Below are 16411 nucleotides of genomic sequence, written 5' to 3'. Positions count from 1 at the left end.
GCTCTTGCTCAGGCTGGTTTCAAACTCCTGAGCTCAAACAATCCGCCTGCCTCAGCCTCCCAGAGTGCTAGGATTACAGGCGTGAGCCACCGCTCCCGGCCAACGATACTATATTTTGGTTGACTTTTCCAACTGAAATCAACTGAGAATACCCACAGATGACAGCTTAACTGTCAATTTGATAGTTCAAAAAATTAGTTGTAATTGAACACAGCAGAATCTGTGCACAAAATGTTCTGCACGAGATCTATATATTAATACATGCTCGCATTTAAACTATATGACTGAATGAGACCGCTATGAAGGGGGCCAAGACTGAGCCTCGGAGCACTCAAGAGCTTAGAGGTCAAGTGGAAGAGGAAATCCCAGCAAAATTGCCCCTAGAAGAGTGGTCGGCAGGTTTGGAAGAAATCATGATATGGATGGTGTTACAGATCCCTAGTGAAAAAAAGTGTTCAGTAAAACAGAAAAGGTTGACTCTGGTAAATGCTGGTGGGAGGTTAAGAAAAATGAGATCAGAGATCAGAGATTTGATTGTGGCACGAGTCAGGTCACTGGCAAACTAGATAAAAACTACTTCAGTGGAGTTGTGGAAATGGACATCTGATTGGGCTGGCTTTAGAGAGAGCAGGATTAAAAAGTAGAGAACGTGAGTGGGTGAAGGCTCTTTCAAGTTTGCTTCAAGACAGATCTTTGAAGGATTTGTGCTCTTAAGAAGGACAGAGAAATGATGTGATAGTAGGAGAAGGTCAAGGTCAGTTAAGACACCATTTTTAAAGAAATGATGGGAGGTTTTTGCCATCTTTGTAATTCAAAGTAAATGATGCAGGATAGAAGAATCAATTGATGATACGGAAGAGAAAGGGGACTATTGCCTGCAAGCACAATGAACTGGAAGTGGGGTAAATGCATCAGAAAGAGAGAAATCCAGGAACAACCTTACGAAAACAAGATAGGAGGGGAGCCTAGACAGAAGTTGGGGGCAGAGAGGCGGAGGGAGGAATTTGGCCTTAGAGAGCCAAATTAGGAGCTGCATTGGTTAATCTATGTAATAAACATTGATTAAATTACTTATCGATACATCACTTTATACTATTCATTGCTAATTTATGAATAATAATATACTGATATAAATTTATAAAACACTTCATTATTTATATGAAAATTATTAACATAAAATATTTATAAATTTTAAAATATAAATAAAATTTTAATATTTATTTCATAAAACAGAAGGGAAAGAGATTATATATGCACAGATGAAAACAAGTTAGTAAAATTGCAGGAGAGTACATAAGGTGATTCATGTGTGATTATATTTATATTCTCTGTGAACTCTGAATCAAGGTATCAGTAGAGAGCAGAGGGTGCTGAGGATCTGGGGACAGAGGAGGACAGGAAGGGTGTGAAGGATGCTGAGGGTCACGGATTCAGCTACAGGACTAGAGAATTGCCTGAGTGTGCACCCTGGGGTAGAGGAGCCAAAGGGCAGGAGATGGTTGTCAGAGATTATTAGATGATTGAAAGAGATTTCTGAGTAGGTATATTTACTGCCAATGGCAAAACTGAGTATAGGACCATGAGGATGTGAGAGGAAATGGAGTCAAGGAAAAGATTGTTGGGAGAGAGAAGGCAGAGTGATGGAGATAGTGAGGCAATGGCTGAAGCCATCAAAGAATAAGAGGGAAGGACGGGAAGCTCAGTAGAAGACAGCACAAGAGGGTTGGAGGAGGGAGAGGCTGATGAAAGGAGAGAAACCAAAGACACAAGGAGGGTACCCCGTCCAGTCCGTCCCTGAGGCCCTGGTGAGCGGGCACTGGGGAAAATATAACTTCCACTTGAGAGGGTTGCACAGGAATTGTCCTCAGAGGACAGTTGTAGGGCAATAAGGTGAAGGGGGCAGGAGGCTTCCAGAAAAGGTTGCAGGTGGAGGGTGTGATGACCGATCCTGTTTTAAGGTCTCTGGTGAATGGTTGCATGGAGGGCAAGTGTTGGGGGAGGGCTCCAGGTTTGGGAATGTGCAGAGTGTGCAGGGCAGTTTAGGGGTGATGTGGGGGGCTTGGATTTCAGTGGTGACTGAGGTGACTGGGATACAAGGTGAGACAGGATCGTCCTATAGGTCAAAACACTCAGCCATTTAAAAACCTGGGCAGGCTGCTCTTGTCTATACCAGGAGGTCCTATTTTGTGTCTCCATCATAAGGGGGGTTTGATTTCTTTTCTAGCTGCCGTCAGAACCTCTCATTTCGCCAATACAGGTAAGGTTCTAGTCCAGTGTGGCGGGGCGTGCCTCCCACATTTGTTACACTTGCGCGAACCAAGGCCTTCCCACTCAAATGTCCCCAGTGTGCTCAGTCATCTGACCATCACGTGTGATCCATCTACCACAGGCCTTTCAAGATAGAGCTTAAGCTGCCTCATGCCTTTGACAGCTTGATTTGTTACTGTATTCTAAAAATTCATTTGTTTGGGTTCAATGCAGTTGCAAAATGTGAGAGGCCTAGTATTTGGAGTTTCACTTTTCACTCAACTCTCCTGCTTTTGGTGTTTTTTATTGTGAACAGTGGGCTTGCCAAGTTTTAAAGACCAATATTTGTTGATGGCTCAGGTCCATCGGGAAGTCCATAACTAGGGCATGTTTTATTGAATGTGTGACATTACCTCTACAATCCTGGTGATGGATGCCAGGTTTCTCCGGACTTGAAAGAGGCGTGTAGGGGGAGCAGGTGCCTGACCTCCTTTCTTTGATGTTCCATTCTTGTAAATAATGAGCGGTTTGTCTTTGAACAAACTCAGCAGGTGAACAGGCTCTTTGCCTTGGGAGACTCGGATCTGGGGAGGAGGATGGGAGAATTAACAGAAGTGTAATAGAGAGTGTGATGAAAGAAGGTCGTATTTCTAAATGTGTTCTTACTTTTTCTTTTTGAAAACAAAACAAAAATTAAAAAGTCAAGAGCAGGAAGAATGATGATTAACAGAAAATACAGGTTTATGATAATCAAGCACAGTTTCCTCATGGACTTAAGAATCTTTTGTTACCCCAGACACAGAGTCTCTGAGTAGTTCCTAGTTGGGGGCACACTGCCATACTGCAGCACTTTCTGCTTTAAGTCTGTTCATCCACGTCTCCAAAAGAGAAAACACAACCACAAAGTGCTGGTGTCTGTGAACTCATATGAAAATTCCTCTTCTTTCAAGAGCATCAACATTTTACAGATGTCTACAGAAGTACTAGATTCTCATGAATTTGGGGTCTGGTTCAGAAAGTTAAGAGATGTACATTCAAAGGCTTCAAAAAATAAGATGACACAAAATCATACTCATTATTTCTATATCCCCATTATTTGGGAAATTTTTAAAAATCACACACACAAGAAGATTTCTACCCAAGTATTAAAAACTGGCAAAACAGAACATACTTTCTACTTTTTAACTTACCTATAGAAATGGCAATAGTACATGTGTTCTTTATAAACAACTTATTTTTTCTACAATACAAAGACTTTTCAGAATGAAGAAATTGAAGAAATAAATGGTAAATTATTTTCCTGATTTTTGCCAACACCAAGTACTGGATTAGAATTTCTTATTTTTCACATCAACTATTGATGTATTTTTTTCCTTACATAAAGAGTTCAGATTTTGTGTCAGTCCTCTATTTTTTTCATTTGTTTTGCCCTATGCTAGAATTAAGCTGTCTCTCCTACTCTTGTCTGTCTTTTTCTAGAAACCAGGTGAATGAGTATGCCGATGCACTTACCCTTATGGGGAGGCCTAGCGCACATTGAGAATAACTGACTTCATAAGACTAGTAGGCATTCAAATAAGTGAGCAGTAAATTATGGAAATGTTTCTTCAGTCACAGGCCCAGAGCTTGGGATGGGGGTAGGAGGGAATAGCCACTGTTAGCTTAGTATTTCACATAACACGGAGAAAACTTCAATTGCCAACATAAGAGAAAGGGGACCACCGACTAAGGCCCATCCCCTAATATGAAAGGAGAATAAGACAGAAAAAAAAGGTAGATTGAACAATATTCAGTATTGTTAATATACTCTAGAAAGAAATGTTTAAAACAGCAATACAGGACTTTAGTTTTGTATGCAGTATTATAAACTACTGCCACCTGGTGGATTAAGCTAAAAATTACCATTTTGTTGTCAATTTAGGATTCAACTGGTTAAAACAATTCATGGAAATTCATTAATTGGGTGTATCAAATATTCTACTCTGAAATATAGAATAGGTAAGGCACAATGCATATATTCAAAGTTTTTTAATAATTTGGTAATAAATTCTTTAAGGATCAATTTAATGACAAACTTGAGTACATTTAAAGAATTCAATCATCTTGTTAATTTGTTAATTAACAATTAATTAGCAAGTTAACTTGTTAAAAAAAGTTAATATGCACCTTTAAATTTAGATCTAACTTGCTTTATATATCTATTAACAAGCACCAAGATGGAAAGCAAACCAGCTAGAAGATCAAATTCAGCCTCATCTTAGATTTTATGTTCTAAAGTATCTGACTTACCTCTCTATTTAATTATTACATTTGAAGGAGCAATTAAACAATTATAAATATTTGACAAAATAAAAAACTTGTTTACCACATAAACTCTTAGCTCACTTGACATCAGGAATGAGGAAGTTAGACACAATTGTGCAAAGGGAATCCTTAATGCTGCTGTATCAGAAACGTCACTACACTGGCCAAATAAGCACCTGCTTTCAGTTTGACACTGATCTGGAAGATACTGGAGCAGACATCTTCTCAAAAACTGGCCAGAGAAAACACACAGCCATGTAGAGATAGCTCCAGTGTGCAGCAGCTCAGCTAGGAAGGAGGGCGGGGAGGATGGGGGTGGGCAGTGGGGGGGCGGGACAAAGGGAAGAGTGCTTGAGCGCTACTTAGTGCTAGTGTAGGGACAAGGAACAAGCAGTAGACAGACACACTGGAGCACACTAGAGGGAAAGAGGTCTCCTTGAAGTCTGTATTTCAGTTATACAGTAAGGAATTAAATAAGAAAGACCAAGAGTTTCCTGTGGTTACTAATAAGGATCTTGAAATAAGTAGCAGATACTCCACCATACACATAAGAAGAGGAGCAGCTGAACTTAAGAGGACAGAAGGTTGAACCAGGCTGGAAACAGTCCCTCAGACACAGTGAGGAGATCTAGAACTAGACATTGGTATTGTGTGACATTCAAATTTTTATAATAAATAAATCAATACATTAGCTCTTCTGGCCCCCTTTATCTCAATTGCTCTCTCTCTCTCTCTCTCTATATATATATATACACACACACACACACACACATATATATATATAAATTTGACTTATTTCTATTTATATGGAATTGTCATTTTGAATTTAGATTTAATCATCTCAAGTTATTTTATTTTCAGAAATATCCAAATAAAAAATACATTTCTCTCCTCTGTCCTTTCCTCTTCTCTCTTCCCTTCCCTCCTCTCCTCTCTGACCTCTTTTATTTCCCTTTTCTCCCCATCTTTTCTCTTTCTCCACTCCCATTTCTGTCCTCCCTTTCCTCCCCTTCCCCTCTCACTTTTGGGTGTTGGACTTTGTTTCAGTAAAGATTCTAGTATCTAAATAGGAAATTAGGGGGATGGGGGGATAAACTCGCAACTAAAGGACACAGGGAGCATTGTAGAGGGGAAGGGCATGACTCTAACCCTTGCTTGGGTGAGGCAAAGACATAAAATGTAACCATAATGTTTGTACCCTCATAATATCCTGAAATAATAAAAAAAAAGAATTCTAGTTATAAAAAAAAAGAAAGAAATGGAAAATCTAATTCAGATTCAAGAAAGTAAATAGACAATCTGTTGAATTGGGAGAAAACGTCTGCAAATTTGACATAAACTATCAAAACTGAGTAAAGAAGAAATGGAAAATCTAACTCAGATTCAAGAAATTAAGTACATGATCTGTTGAATTAGGAGAGAACATCTGCAAATTTTACATCTGATATGATATCTGAATTCAGAATATATAAAGAACTTTTAAAACTCAACAATAAAAAGTCAAATAACTCAATGAAAAATGGGCAAGTCAGTTGAACAAATATTTCTGCAAAGATATACAAATTCCCAATAAGCACATCCAAAAAATGCTCAACATTTTTGTTCATCAGGAAAATGCAAATTAAAACCAAAATTAGATACCACTCCACTTTTACTAGGATGGATAAAATAAACAAAAGACAATAACAAGTATTGACCAGGATACGGAGAAATCAGAATCCTGTTGGGAATGAAAAATAATACAATAACTATGGAAAACAGTTTGGTAATTCCACGAGAAGTTAAGCATAAAGGTACCATGATCCAAAAATTCCTCTTCTAGGCATATGAGAGAAAGGAAAACATACATATCCACAAAAATATGTATATAAACATTTACAGGAACATTATTTATAAAAGCCAAAAAAGCAAAAACAATTTAATGTCCATCAACTGATGAGTGGATAAATAAAATGTTGTATATCCATAAAAAAAAAAAAAATAAAATAAAAAGGAAAAATAAGGATCCACACTCTCTTATCAAGGTTTATTTCAGTTTGCCTGTGCAAAGCATAACTTAGGCAATTTTATGATTTGAGAGTATAAGATATTCTAACTTTATTAACTGGTTAATTAAAATTATTAATCTGTGCTTGTTCTATACTGTCCTATTTATTTCCTATTGCTACTCTAATAAATACCATGATTTTATTTATTTACTTATTTTTATTTATTTGTTTTTTAGAAATGGAGTCTCATTATGTTGCCTAGGCTAGCCTCAAACCCCTGGGCTTAAGCAATCCCTTTGCTTCAGCCTCCTGAGTAGCCGGAACTGCAGGTGTTGTGCCACTGCACCTGGCTCAAATTACTATGATTTTAGTGGCTTAAAATAGCACAAATTTATTATCTCACAGTTCTGGAAGTCAAAACTCTAAAGTACTGGGCTAATTTAGTCACTGGGCTGAAATCTGAGATAACAATTTAGTCACTAGGCTAAAATCAAGCTATCACAGGGCTATAGTCCTTTGTAGCAGTTCCAGGGGTGAATCCATTTCCTTGTCTTTTGTAGCTTCTTTTGCTGGGGTGCCCTTCTATCTTCAAAGCTAGCAACTTCTGCCTATTGCTCACGTTGCATGCCTCTGACTACCTGCCTCCCTGTTTTTTTTTTTTTTTTTGTGAGACAGAGTCTCGCTCTGTCACCTAGGCTAGAGTGCTGTGGCATCAGCCTAGCTCATAGCAACCTCAAACTCCTGGGCTTAAGCGATCCTCCTGTCTCAGCCTCCCCTGTAGCTGGGACTACAGGCGTGCACCACCACACCAGTTAGTTTTTTCTATTTTTAGTAGAGACGGATGTCTCGTTCTTGCTCAAGCTGGTTTCGAACTCTTGACCTCAAGCGATCCTCCCTCCTCGGCCTCCCAGAGTGCCAGGATTACGGGCATCAGCCATGGTGCCCGGCCCTCCCTGTTTTACTTATAAGGACCTTGGTGATTACTCTGGGCCCACCCAGTAATCCCAGATAATCTCCTACTTTAAGATCTGCTGGTGAGCAATTTAATTCCATCTCCATCCTTAATTCTCCTTTGCCTTGTAACATACTTGCACATTCTGAGGACTGGGTTGTGAACATCTTGGGAACATTATTCTGTCTACAACATCTGTTTAACAACAGCTGGAAGTAATAACACAGGTAGAACAGTTTTAATATCAAGTGACTATCATTGGCATATGGTGTGATTCTAACGGGAAGATTCTTTCAGGCTCTTAAATCTGTTAATAGTTTTTTGTTGTTTTAATTTTGCTTTTGTGTGTTCCCTCTTTTCTCAAATCTGAGAGAACTAGCATGGCATAAGAGTAGGAATATTTGAATTCTAAAATGGAAAAAAGTTAACATCAAGAAAATATCAAATTCCCATCCCAATTTGAGAAGGGAGCTGTAGCTAGAAATGGAGTTAGCAAGACTTTAACTCGTGTGAGTTTTGGGGGTAAAAATATCCCAACCTGAACAGCCTGTCCTCCAAGAGACCGATCTAACTGAACAGTCAGGAATGCAGATGTGGTCAGCTCATCTCTTGTGGCATTCGCTCCTTGCCTAGAGGAATCAAAGTAAAATAAATTAGCTTGTTTTTAAGTTTTAAGATCTTCTCAGATAGGCATTGCAAGCAGAGACTTAAGTCATTATGACGGATCAAGAAGAAACTGTTTTAACATGATATGAGCTGTCAAAGCTATTTTTTTCAAAGTGCTAACGTTGAGCCATGAATTGTCCTGTGTATTATCTAGAAATATATGTGGTAGGCATTTTTATCTCCATTTCAAAGACGTAGGGCTTTTGCTGCTTATGTAAGTTAGCTAAGTAATCAAGTCCATCTGATTCCAAGTTGGAGCTGCCTATTTTTGGGAAATCATCTCTATACTGAAAATAATCCATCTGAGTATGAGAATCTGAGCCAAAACTATTAGCCTGGATATTAGAGGCATTTTATGTTTCTATGAATATTCATGAGCATAGAACCAAATGTCTGGAACCTAGAAAAATCAAGAAAATAATCATCAGAAATAGGCAATGGAGAGGCCCTATTTTGTCATTCTAACAATTCTATAAGGAATTATTAGCAAAGCTGTACAAGAAGCTAATCTACCAGCACCCAGATAAGGTCAATAAGATCAATTGATTTGTCCAGTTCATTTGCAACTTCTCTCTCTAGGGTAGCCTTTGGCTGTAACTCTGTATCACTTTAACCTATCAAGTAATCTTTGGGAGATCTGCCTGTTTGACAAGCCTGATGGGGGTCGGGGGGAACAAAACCAAACCCAAAACAGCCTAAGCATTCATTAAGCATTGTTTTTTAGCTGACTTTCCCATCTCTATCTAGCAGCAAGAATACTAACCTGGAAATTAGATTTTGAGAATTACCCATATCTTTTCTTCTGAAACTTTGACAGTAATCTCTTCCATATTCAGAACAGATTAAAATAACCTGCCACCTTGGGCAACACACACCCACACCCCCCAACCCACTGGGAGCAGGTTGCGTATCTTGTCACAGAATTTGTCATTTGACCAGCATAGGCAAATGGTTGATGTAAAAATGTTCTACAGAGGGGTGCAGAGAAAGAAAAAAACATGCATACTTTATAAGAAAATTTAAAAAATGCTTTCCCTAATAAAGACATTCATAAAAAATGTAGTCTTTTAATGTTAATACCCTAAATTTTCCATGAGCCTATAATTCTAACGAACACCTCTGTGAGCCACCCAGAGCACAAAGTGGGGGCTAACACAGAGCTGCGGGTGATGATCCACAGCAGGTTCTGTCGTCGTGCACTACTTCTTGGTCACATCTGTGGTTTCCTGACTTCTCACATCTGGCCGTTGTTAAAAATGGCTGCTTTCTATTTTGCTTTTATTCTGGAGGAAAAAAATTCAACCACCTAACAGATAATAGCATCCAACGTTTGTCTTCATTTTGCTCTTTTTTTCAGCAAACCTGAAAAACATCGCCAAACTTTGCCTTCTGACACTCTTAACAAATACTGGACTACTCATCTGGAACCCTTCTTCCTATTCCTGTCAGAGTGCCATGCTCCCATCCACGCAGATTCAAACTAATTTGCTTTATGGATCTATGACCCAGAAGGTCAAGTATTCTACTACCATCAAGCATAATACAGTCACTCTTTGTTTCTAATTTCGAGATCCTGTGCTTAGGAAAAAGGAAAAAGCAACCTACTTTGACATGATTTCTGCTTTATAAACCTCTGGTGCTTGTTGCTCATTAAATATGAATGCTGCATAAAAATGAAATTTACTACTTCAAGAGATTCATTATTATCATTTGTTCAATACCAATTACCTGACATTTTAGAGAAAAGATCACTGCTGAAATTATTTTTCTCCTATCATTTCAGAATATAAGTGGTTTCAGAGCTAAAAAAGACAGGTTTATATATTCAAAAGTCGATTTAATTCTAGTCTTTCACCTTCGACTCTGCTTCTTAGACTTAATTTGTTGACATCCCTGTATCAAGATTATCACACAAAGCGGAAAGTTGTTTTATTTGAAAGCCAGTCTTCAAGAGAACTGCTTATTTTCTAAATGCTTCTTTACTATCTTTATGGAAGCTTTTGAAGTTCCACAAACCATATAACATTAACAAAATTACATATTTATCATCTACGATTTTGAATGGCAAAAACCCACAAAAGTGCTCTCAAGTATTTAACTTACATCCTTGATATCTCAAAAATGTATACATTTTCATCACAGAAATGTTGAACACTTCAAGTTAGATTTCAAGAAAACTAAGTAACCACCCCCTCCAGACAGTAACTATTAACAATGTGGTACGTTCTCATTGTCCTCTTTTCCTCACTGAATTTTTTACTGTGTAGGCCGAACCTTTCTCCTGAATTCTTTATCTCAGTAAATAAAACACTACCCACTTATGCTCAGCCCATAAACCTAGGCATCCTTGACTTTGTAATCTTCTCCGCTCCCCGTAACCAATCTTTCTGATGCTATCTCCTTAACACCTTGCAAATACGTCTCATGCTTTCCTTTCTTATTGTTGGTATTGTAAGGCTGGTGGCGGGCACCCCTCCCCTCTCTAAAAAAAAAAAGAGAAGTCTACGAGACCCCCGCCCTAATACTGTAACAAAGAACTCTCCACTTTGCGTACCAAAACTTCGCACCGAAGAAAAACCCCCATCCCCCAACTGTAAAGCCTTTATAAGCCTGCTCAACACTTCTGGGCACGTGACTTCTCTGGCCCCCTCTCTCAGGACCAGTGAACCTCGCCTGGGAGCGCTCCTTCCTTTTCCCCAATAAAGCCTCGTTGCTTGCCCTTTACACTCTGCTCGTCTTTCTTTCTCTGGCACCGAACATCCAAAAACCTTACATTTGGTGCCGAAACCCTGGACGGTGTTTTGGCTGCGCCGCCCCTTCCACGGACTCTCGCATTCCGGACCCGGACCTCCCCCGCGCCTTCCAGTCCCTAATTACCTCGGCCTGGGTGAGTCACCCTGTGTTATCTCAACCGGAATCTCCCACGGGGAGTCTCTGTTCCCCCCCACCGGATCCTGTTCCGGTCCATTAAACCGTGGGCCCACGTCAGAGGCTCTCCCATTCCAGGGGTTGAGGTCATTCGGGGACACCTGAATTCCTCTCACCCCTTTTCCGTTCCGGCGCACTAGTCTCGGGGGAGACGTCCCCCATACTTCTGTGGCCTCTGTAGTCAGGATACTGTTCCTGTGTGTTTCCCCCATTCGGGTTGGGGCAACATGGGTAGCCAATCTTCTACAATTCCCCGAGAGATGCCCCTAGGGTGTCTAATGGCCAATTTAAAAGCCCTGGATTTAGACATCCGGTCAGGCGCCTCATTTTTTACTGCAATACTGCCTGGCTGATGTATAAATTGGACAATGACTCTCAATGGCCTAAAAATGGGACTTTCGATTTCAATGTCTTACAAGACCTTGACAATTTTTGTCACAGGAGCGGCAAATGGTCAGAGATCCCATATGTCCAAGCCTTTTCCTGCTCGCACTCCCATTATCGCTTTCTCTATATTTTCTCTCTCTCTCTCCCTGACACTGTCCTCTCATCAGCCGGCACCGTCTCTTCCTGTCTCTCCAGATGCCTTCTCAGCTCTCTATGTTTCCCTTAACTACTTAAGGTCTCCCTACTCGGCCCCCAGGCTATCTGCACCCTCCAGGCTTTCTTCTACGTGCACTCGTACTCCACCTCCCCGGTGCAGCGGGCCAGACGGGCTGATGGTGTGCCCTTGGCGGACTAGAGAGGCCTCGGGATCCCACCTTGGCTGACGAGCAGCACTGGCCTTCACCTCCATTGCGCCACGGCGGCTTTCATGCGAGCCCCTGACTCAAGCAAGTTCTACTTGCACTCCCGCCCCTCCCTTGGTCAAACCTGTAACCCTGCGCAGGTCCTCCTGGCTCACAACTCTCCTCTCTCTCCAGATCCCTCCCCACCACCCCTCTCAGATCTCCCTCCAGCAGCCCTCGCCTCTGCCCCAGTGTCCGGGCCAAGTCCCGTCAGGCGCCCTTCAGGGTCAGCGGAGATGTAGCCCGGCGGCTCCAGCAGCTCCGGGGCCGTGGCTGGTGCAGGGCAGGATGTACACGCTGCTGTCGGGCTTGTACAAGTAAATGTTCCAGAAAGACAAATACTGCATCCTGATCCTCGGCCTTCTCAGATTCCCCAGACTCTCTCGGCCACCCTCCCGTTAGACCCCCGCCTTACTCTGGTCACTCTCCGCCCGAGCCCTCTGCCCAACCCACCGCTCCATTCCCCCAGTCTCCCCCGCGGTCTCCTATCAGCCATCACACCTGCTCTCACACACTCCCTTCTGATCGTCCTCTCATCTGCCCACTGCGTGAAGTGGCCGGGACCGAGGAGGTGTTACAGTGTGTCCTTGCCGGCCTCCAGGCTGCGGCTCATCGCTCTATAAATTATGACAAACTCAGGAAACTCACTCAAAGGGCAGGCAAAAACCCCGCGGCCTTCCTGAGCCGCCTTACAGACGTTCTTATCCAATATACTCGCCGAGACCCTACCTCCCCCACAGGGGCTACTGTCCTTGCAACCCACTGTATTACGCAGTCATCTCTTGATATCAGAAAAAAAACTCAAAAAGGCAGAGGAGGGCCCTCAGACCCCCATCCGAGACCTGGTAAACTTGACATTTAAAATCTTTAATTCCCGAGATAAACAGGCAGAGACCCAAAAAAAAAGCCCGTGTCCGCCAAAAGGCACACCTGCAAGACCAAGCCTTGGTTGCAGCCAAGGCTGGTGAGACCCGAGAAGCCATCAACCTCGTTTAAGGCGACCAGCCGCACTCCACCAGTCACCTGCTTCAAGTTCAGTAAGAAAGGCCACTGGGCCAAGCAGTGCCCGCAGCCACATCCACCCACCAAGCCTTGCCCAGCATGTGGTCAAGAGGGACACTGGAAAAGTGACTGCCCCTCGAGACAAAAGTCCAGAGAGTCAGTCCTTCCATCCCTAGACCTGTCAATGGCAGTTTTGGGTCTGGCTGCCGAAGACTGAAGAGGCCCCAACTCGGCAACCCTGATCACCCTCGTCGAGTCCAGGGTAACAATCAAGGTAGCGGATAAGGCAGTATCCTTTCTGGTTGACACAGGGGCTACCTACTCTGTCCTGCCTTCTTTTTCAGGCCCTACTTATCCTTCCCAGGTGTCGGTCATGGGTATTGATGGCAATCCCTCTCAGCCCCCCACCACCAGTCCCCTAACCTGCCTAATAGAGGACCGTCCCATCACCCATTCCTTCCTTATCATGTTCTCCTGTCCCGACCACCCTCCACTTTTCCTCCGGAATCTCCATCCTTCTTCTTCTCTCTCTTTCCAGATTCCTCAGCTCTGCCCACAGCCTCTCCCACCTTACCAAGGCTGCCCCCTCCCCGGGGCAGACTTAACATTGTTTGTTAATGGCAGCTCTTCCGTGAGAGATAACGGCAGGCACCAGGCAGCCTATGCCTTTGTCTCACTGATTGCTTTTACCTCAGCCTTACATCTAGCCAAAGGCAACTTCTCCGTGCCCACGCGGACAGACATCTGCCTCAGCCACCGGAAACCAACTCTAATATCTCTCACACGGGTATACACCCCGGTGACTCGGTACTTCTTGAAACTCTTCACTCTAAGCCCCTTGAACCCCAGTGGACAGGGCCCCATACAGTCGTTTTAACAACACCTACGGCTGTAAAACTTCTAAACGACCCTACCGGTTCTTGGCATCATATCTCACGCATCAAAAGGTCCCCACCTCAAGATGCTTCCCCATCCTACTCATGCCACCAGGTAGGTCCCACTAAACTCCGTCTTACGCGGACTTCTATATCTTCTGGCCCTTCCAACAGCTGCTCCTGATTCAATTTATGTCTAAAGATTTAAGGTACGCGAGTCCCTCCCCTTGGGACTCACCCACTGCGTCAATACATTCATCCCGGGTCCTTGTTTCTCTGTCATAGTAGTCCCTTAATTAACTCTATATGATTTTGCAGATCGCCTACAAATTGCTCTGAAGACCACGTCTGCTTCGCTGGCCTCACTACAAAGACAACTAACCTCGCTGGGTCAGTTCCTCCAGCGCCGCCTATAGGAGGTATCTCAAGTGGCAGTAAACCACCTACCTCTTCATCCATACTCCCCCTGACCAGTCACCCCTCAACCAGTCACCCCTCCACCAGCCGACTCCGGCCCATAGCGCCTAACTACGTCCCCTCACAGCAGGAAGTAGTCAGAAAGAGCGGCACCCAACATAACCAAAACGCCGGAATGTAAGGCTGGTGGCGGGCACCCCTCCCCTCCCTGAAAAAAAAAGAGGAGCCCACGAGACCCGTCCTAATACTGTAACAAAGAACTCTCCACTTTGCGTGCCAAAACTTCGCACCGAAGAAAAACCCCCATCCCCCAACTCTAAAACCTTTATAAGCCCGCTTAACATTTCTGGGCACGTGACTTCTCTGGCCCCCTCTCTCGGGACCAGTGAACCTCGCCTGGGAGCGCTCTTTTTCCCCTTTCCCCAATAAAGCCTCGTTGCTTGCCCTTTACACTCTGCTCGTCTTTCTTTCTCTGGTGCCGAACATCCAAAAACCTTACAGGTATTACACTGAATTCAGCCACGTTATCATTTAGCCAGATTACTGCAACATTCCCAATGGAATCCAATCCATTCCTCCACCAATCTATTCTTTAGACGTCAATCAAAATAATTTCTCTGAAATAAAACCAGTCATGTAATTCCTCTTTGCAAACTCTTCGAGTGGCTCCCAATGTGCTGAAAATAAAGTTCATCTTCATTAGCATGGTTTATGAGGTCATTCATAATTTTGCTCCTTCTAAATTCTCTGGTTTTATCTTTTGCTCCTTAAATGTGCTCCAGCCCTTCTTTATTACTCATAGATTAGAACACACCTTTTCCTGCATTACCTGGAACAACTTCCTTATCTGCTTACCTGTCTAGCTCCCACTTTTGCTCCCACTGAGATGTCACTTTTTCTATTAATAGTAGTCTATCTTAGTCTGTTTTCTGTTGCTTGTAACAGACTAACTAAAACTGGGTAATTTATAAAGAAAAGGAATTTATTTCTTAGCTTGATGAAGGCTGAGAAGCCCAAGGTCGAGGGGTCACATCTGGTGAGGGCCTTCTTGCTGGTTGGGACTCTCTGTAGAGTCCTAAGGTGGCACAGCAGGGTATCACATGGTGAGGGGGCTGAGTGTGCTTGCTCAGGTCTCTCTTCCTTTTCTCATAAAGCCTCCAGTCCCATTCCCATGATAACCTATTATCACATTAATCCATAAATGAATCAATCCATTCATGAGGGCTTTCATCTCTTAAAGTTACCACCTCTCAATACTACCACATTGGAGTTTCAACATGAGTTTTGGAAGGGACAAATATTGAAACAATAGCAGAGCCCTCCACCAACAGCCTAGGATTGGCGGGAGTGGGGTGGGGTGGGGGAGGTTTGTCTATAATTACCCAAAAAACACTTAGCTTGATCTTATCTTAAAATCCTTTATATTGCACTAAAAATGCCTGTTAATCATCTGCTTTTCTTTAAGAAAAAGCTCTTGAGTGTACAGATCATTTTTTTTCCACGGTTTTATCTCTAGCAACTAGCACAGTATTTGACACATACAGCGCTCAATAAACACTTTCAAATGATGTAAGAAATAGCTGCATTTACTAATAAAATTTTTAAGCTGATTTAATACATTTTAGTTATATCCACATAAGTATTTATGCAGATTGTGAATTGTTAATTTCTCAAAACATTCTCCTGAATTTCTTCTTTAGTCATTTTTTGTTTCTTCTAAGTGCACAATTTTTTACACTCAAAGAGAATTAAGAGCAAGACAATGAAACAAAATCTAAAAGAAAAACTGACTGGGAATAATTAATTTATCCCTATCAAGGCCTTATTTTGCACAAACACTTTTCTGAATTAAAATTTTAGATAAAGAAGTTGCAAAATAAGGACATACCTACCCAGAATAGCTATACTCAGGCCTTAAAGTTAAAGAGACCTACAGAACAAGATTTGAAATATTGCTTCACCAGATACAACACTTGTAACTTTGGGTTAAAATACTTAACCTGTCTGATCTCCCCTCCCCCTTTTTTTTTTTGGAAGATAGATAATATATGGAAACATCTAGCACTTTGCTGGCAAAAACATGCTGCTCAAAAAAATGGTGGCTTTTAGGCCGGGCGCAGTGGCTCACGCCTGTAATCCTAGCACTCTGGGAGGCTGAGGCGGGCGGATTGTTTGAGCTCAGGAGTTCGAAACCAGTCTGAGCAAGAGTGAGACCCCGTCTCTACTAAAAATAGAAAGAAATTA

The 16411-nt window shown here is 42.3% G+C and overlaps 1 protein-coding gene across 1 annotated transcript in view; it reads right to left on the bottom strand.

The window, feature by feature from the left end:
• Positions 1 to 16411, bottom strand: part of SCIN (scinderin) — a 95592-nt gene that overhangs the window by 11394 nt on the left and 67787 nt on the right. Inside the window, exons 7-8 of the mRNA XM_012638740.1 lie at positions 8030 to 8120; positions 2661 to 2831 (exon numbers count right to left, since the gene is read on the bottom strand). Of these exons, the coding sequence (XP_012494194.1) occupies positions 2661 to 2831; positions 8030 to 8120 (262 nt within the window). The remainder of the gene's footprint in view (positions 1 to 2660; positions 2832 to 8029; positions 8121 to 16411) is intronic.

Source organism: Propithecus coquereli, unplaced genomic scaffold, assembly GCF_000956105.1.
Source record: "Propithecus coquereli isolate 6110/MARCELLA unplaced genomic scaffold, Pcoq_1.0 Scaffold133, whole genome shotgun sequence".
NCBI lineage: Eukaryota > Metazoa > Chordata > Mammalia > Primates > Indriidae > Propithecus > Propithecus coquereli.
Note: the sequence above shows the minus strand (reverse complement) of the source record. Positions and strands in the feature narration are given on the sequence as shown.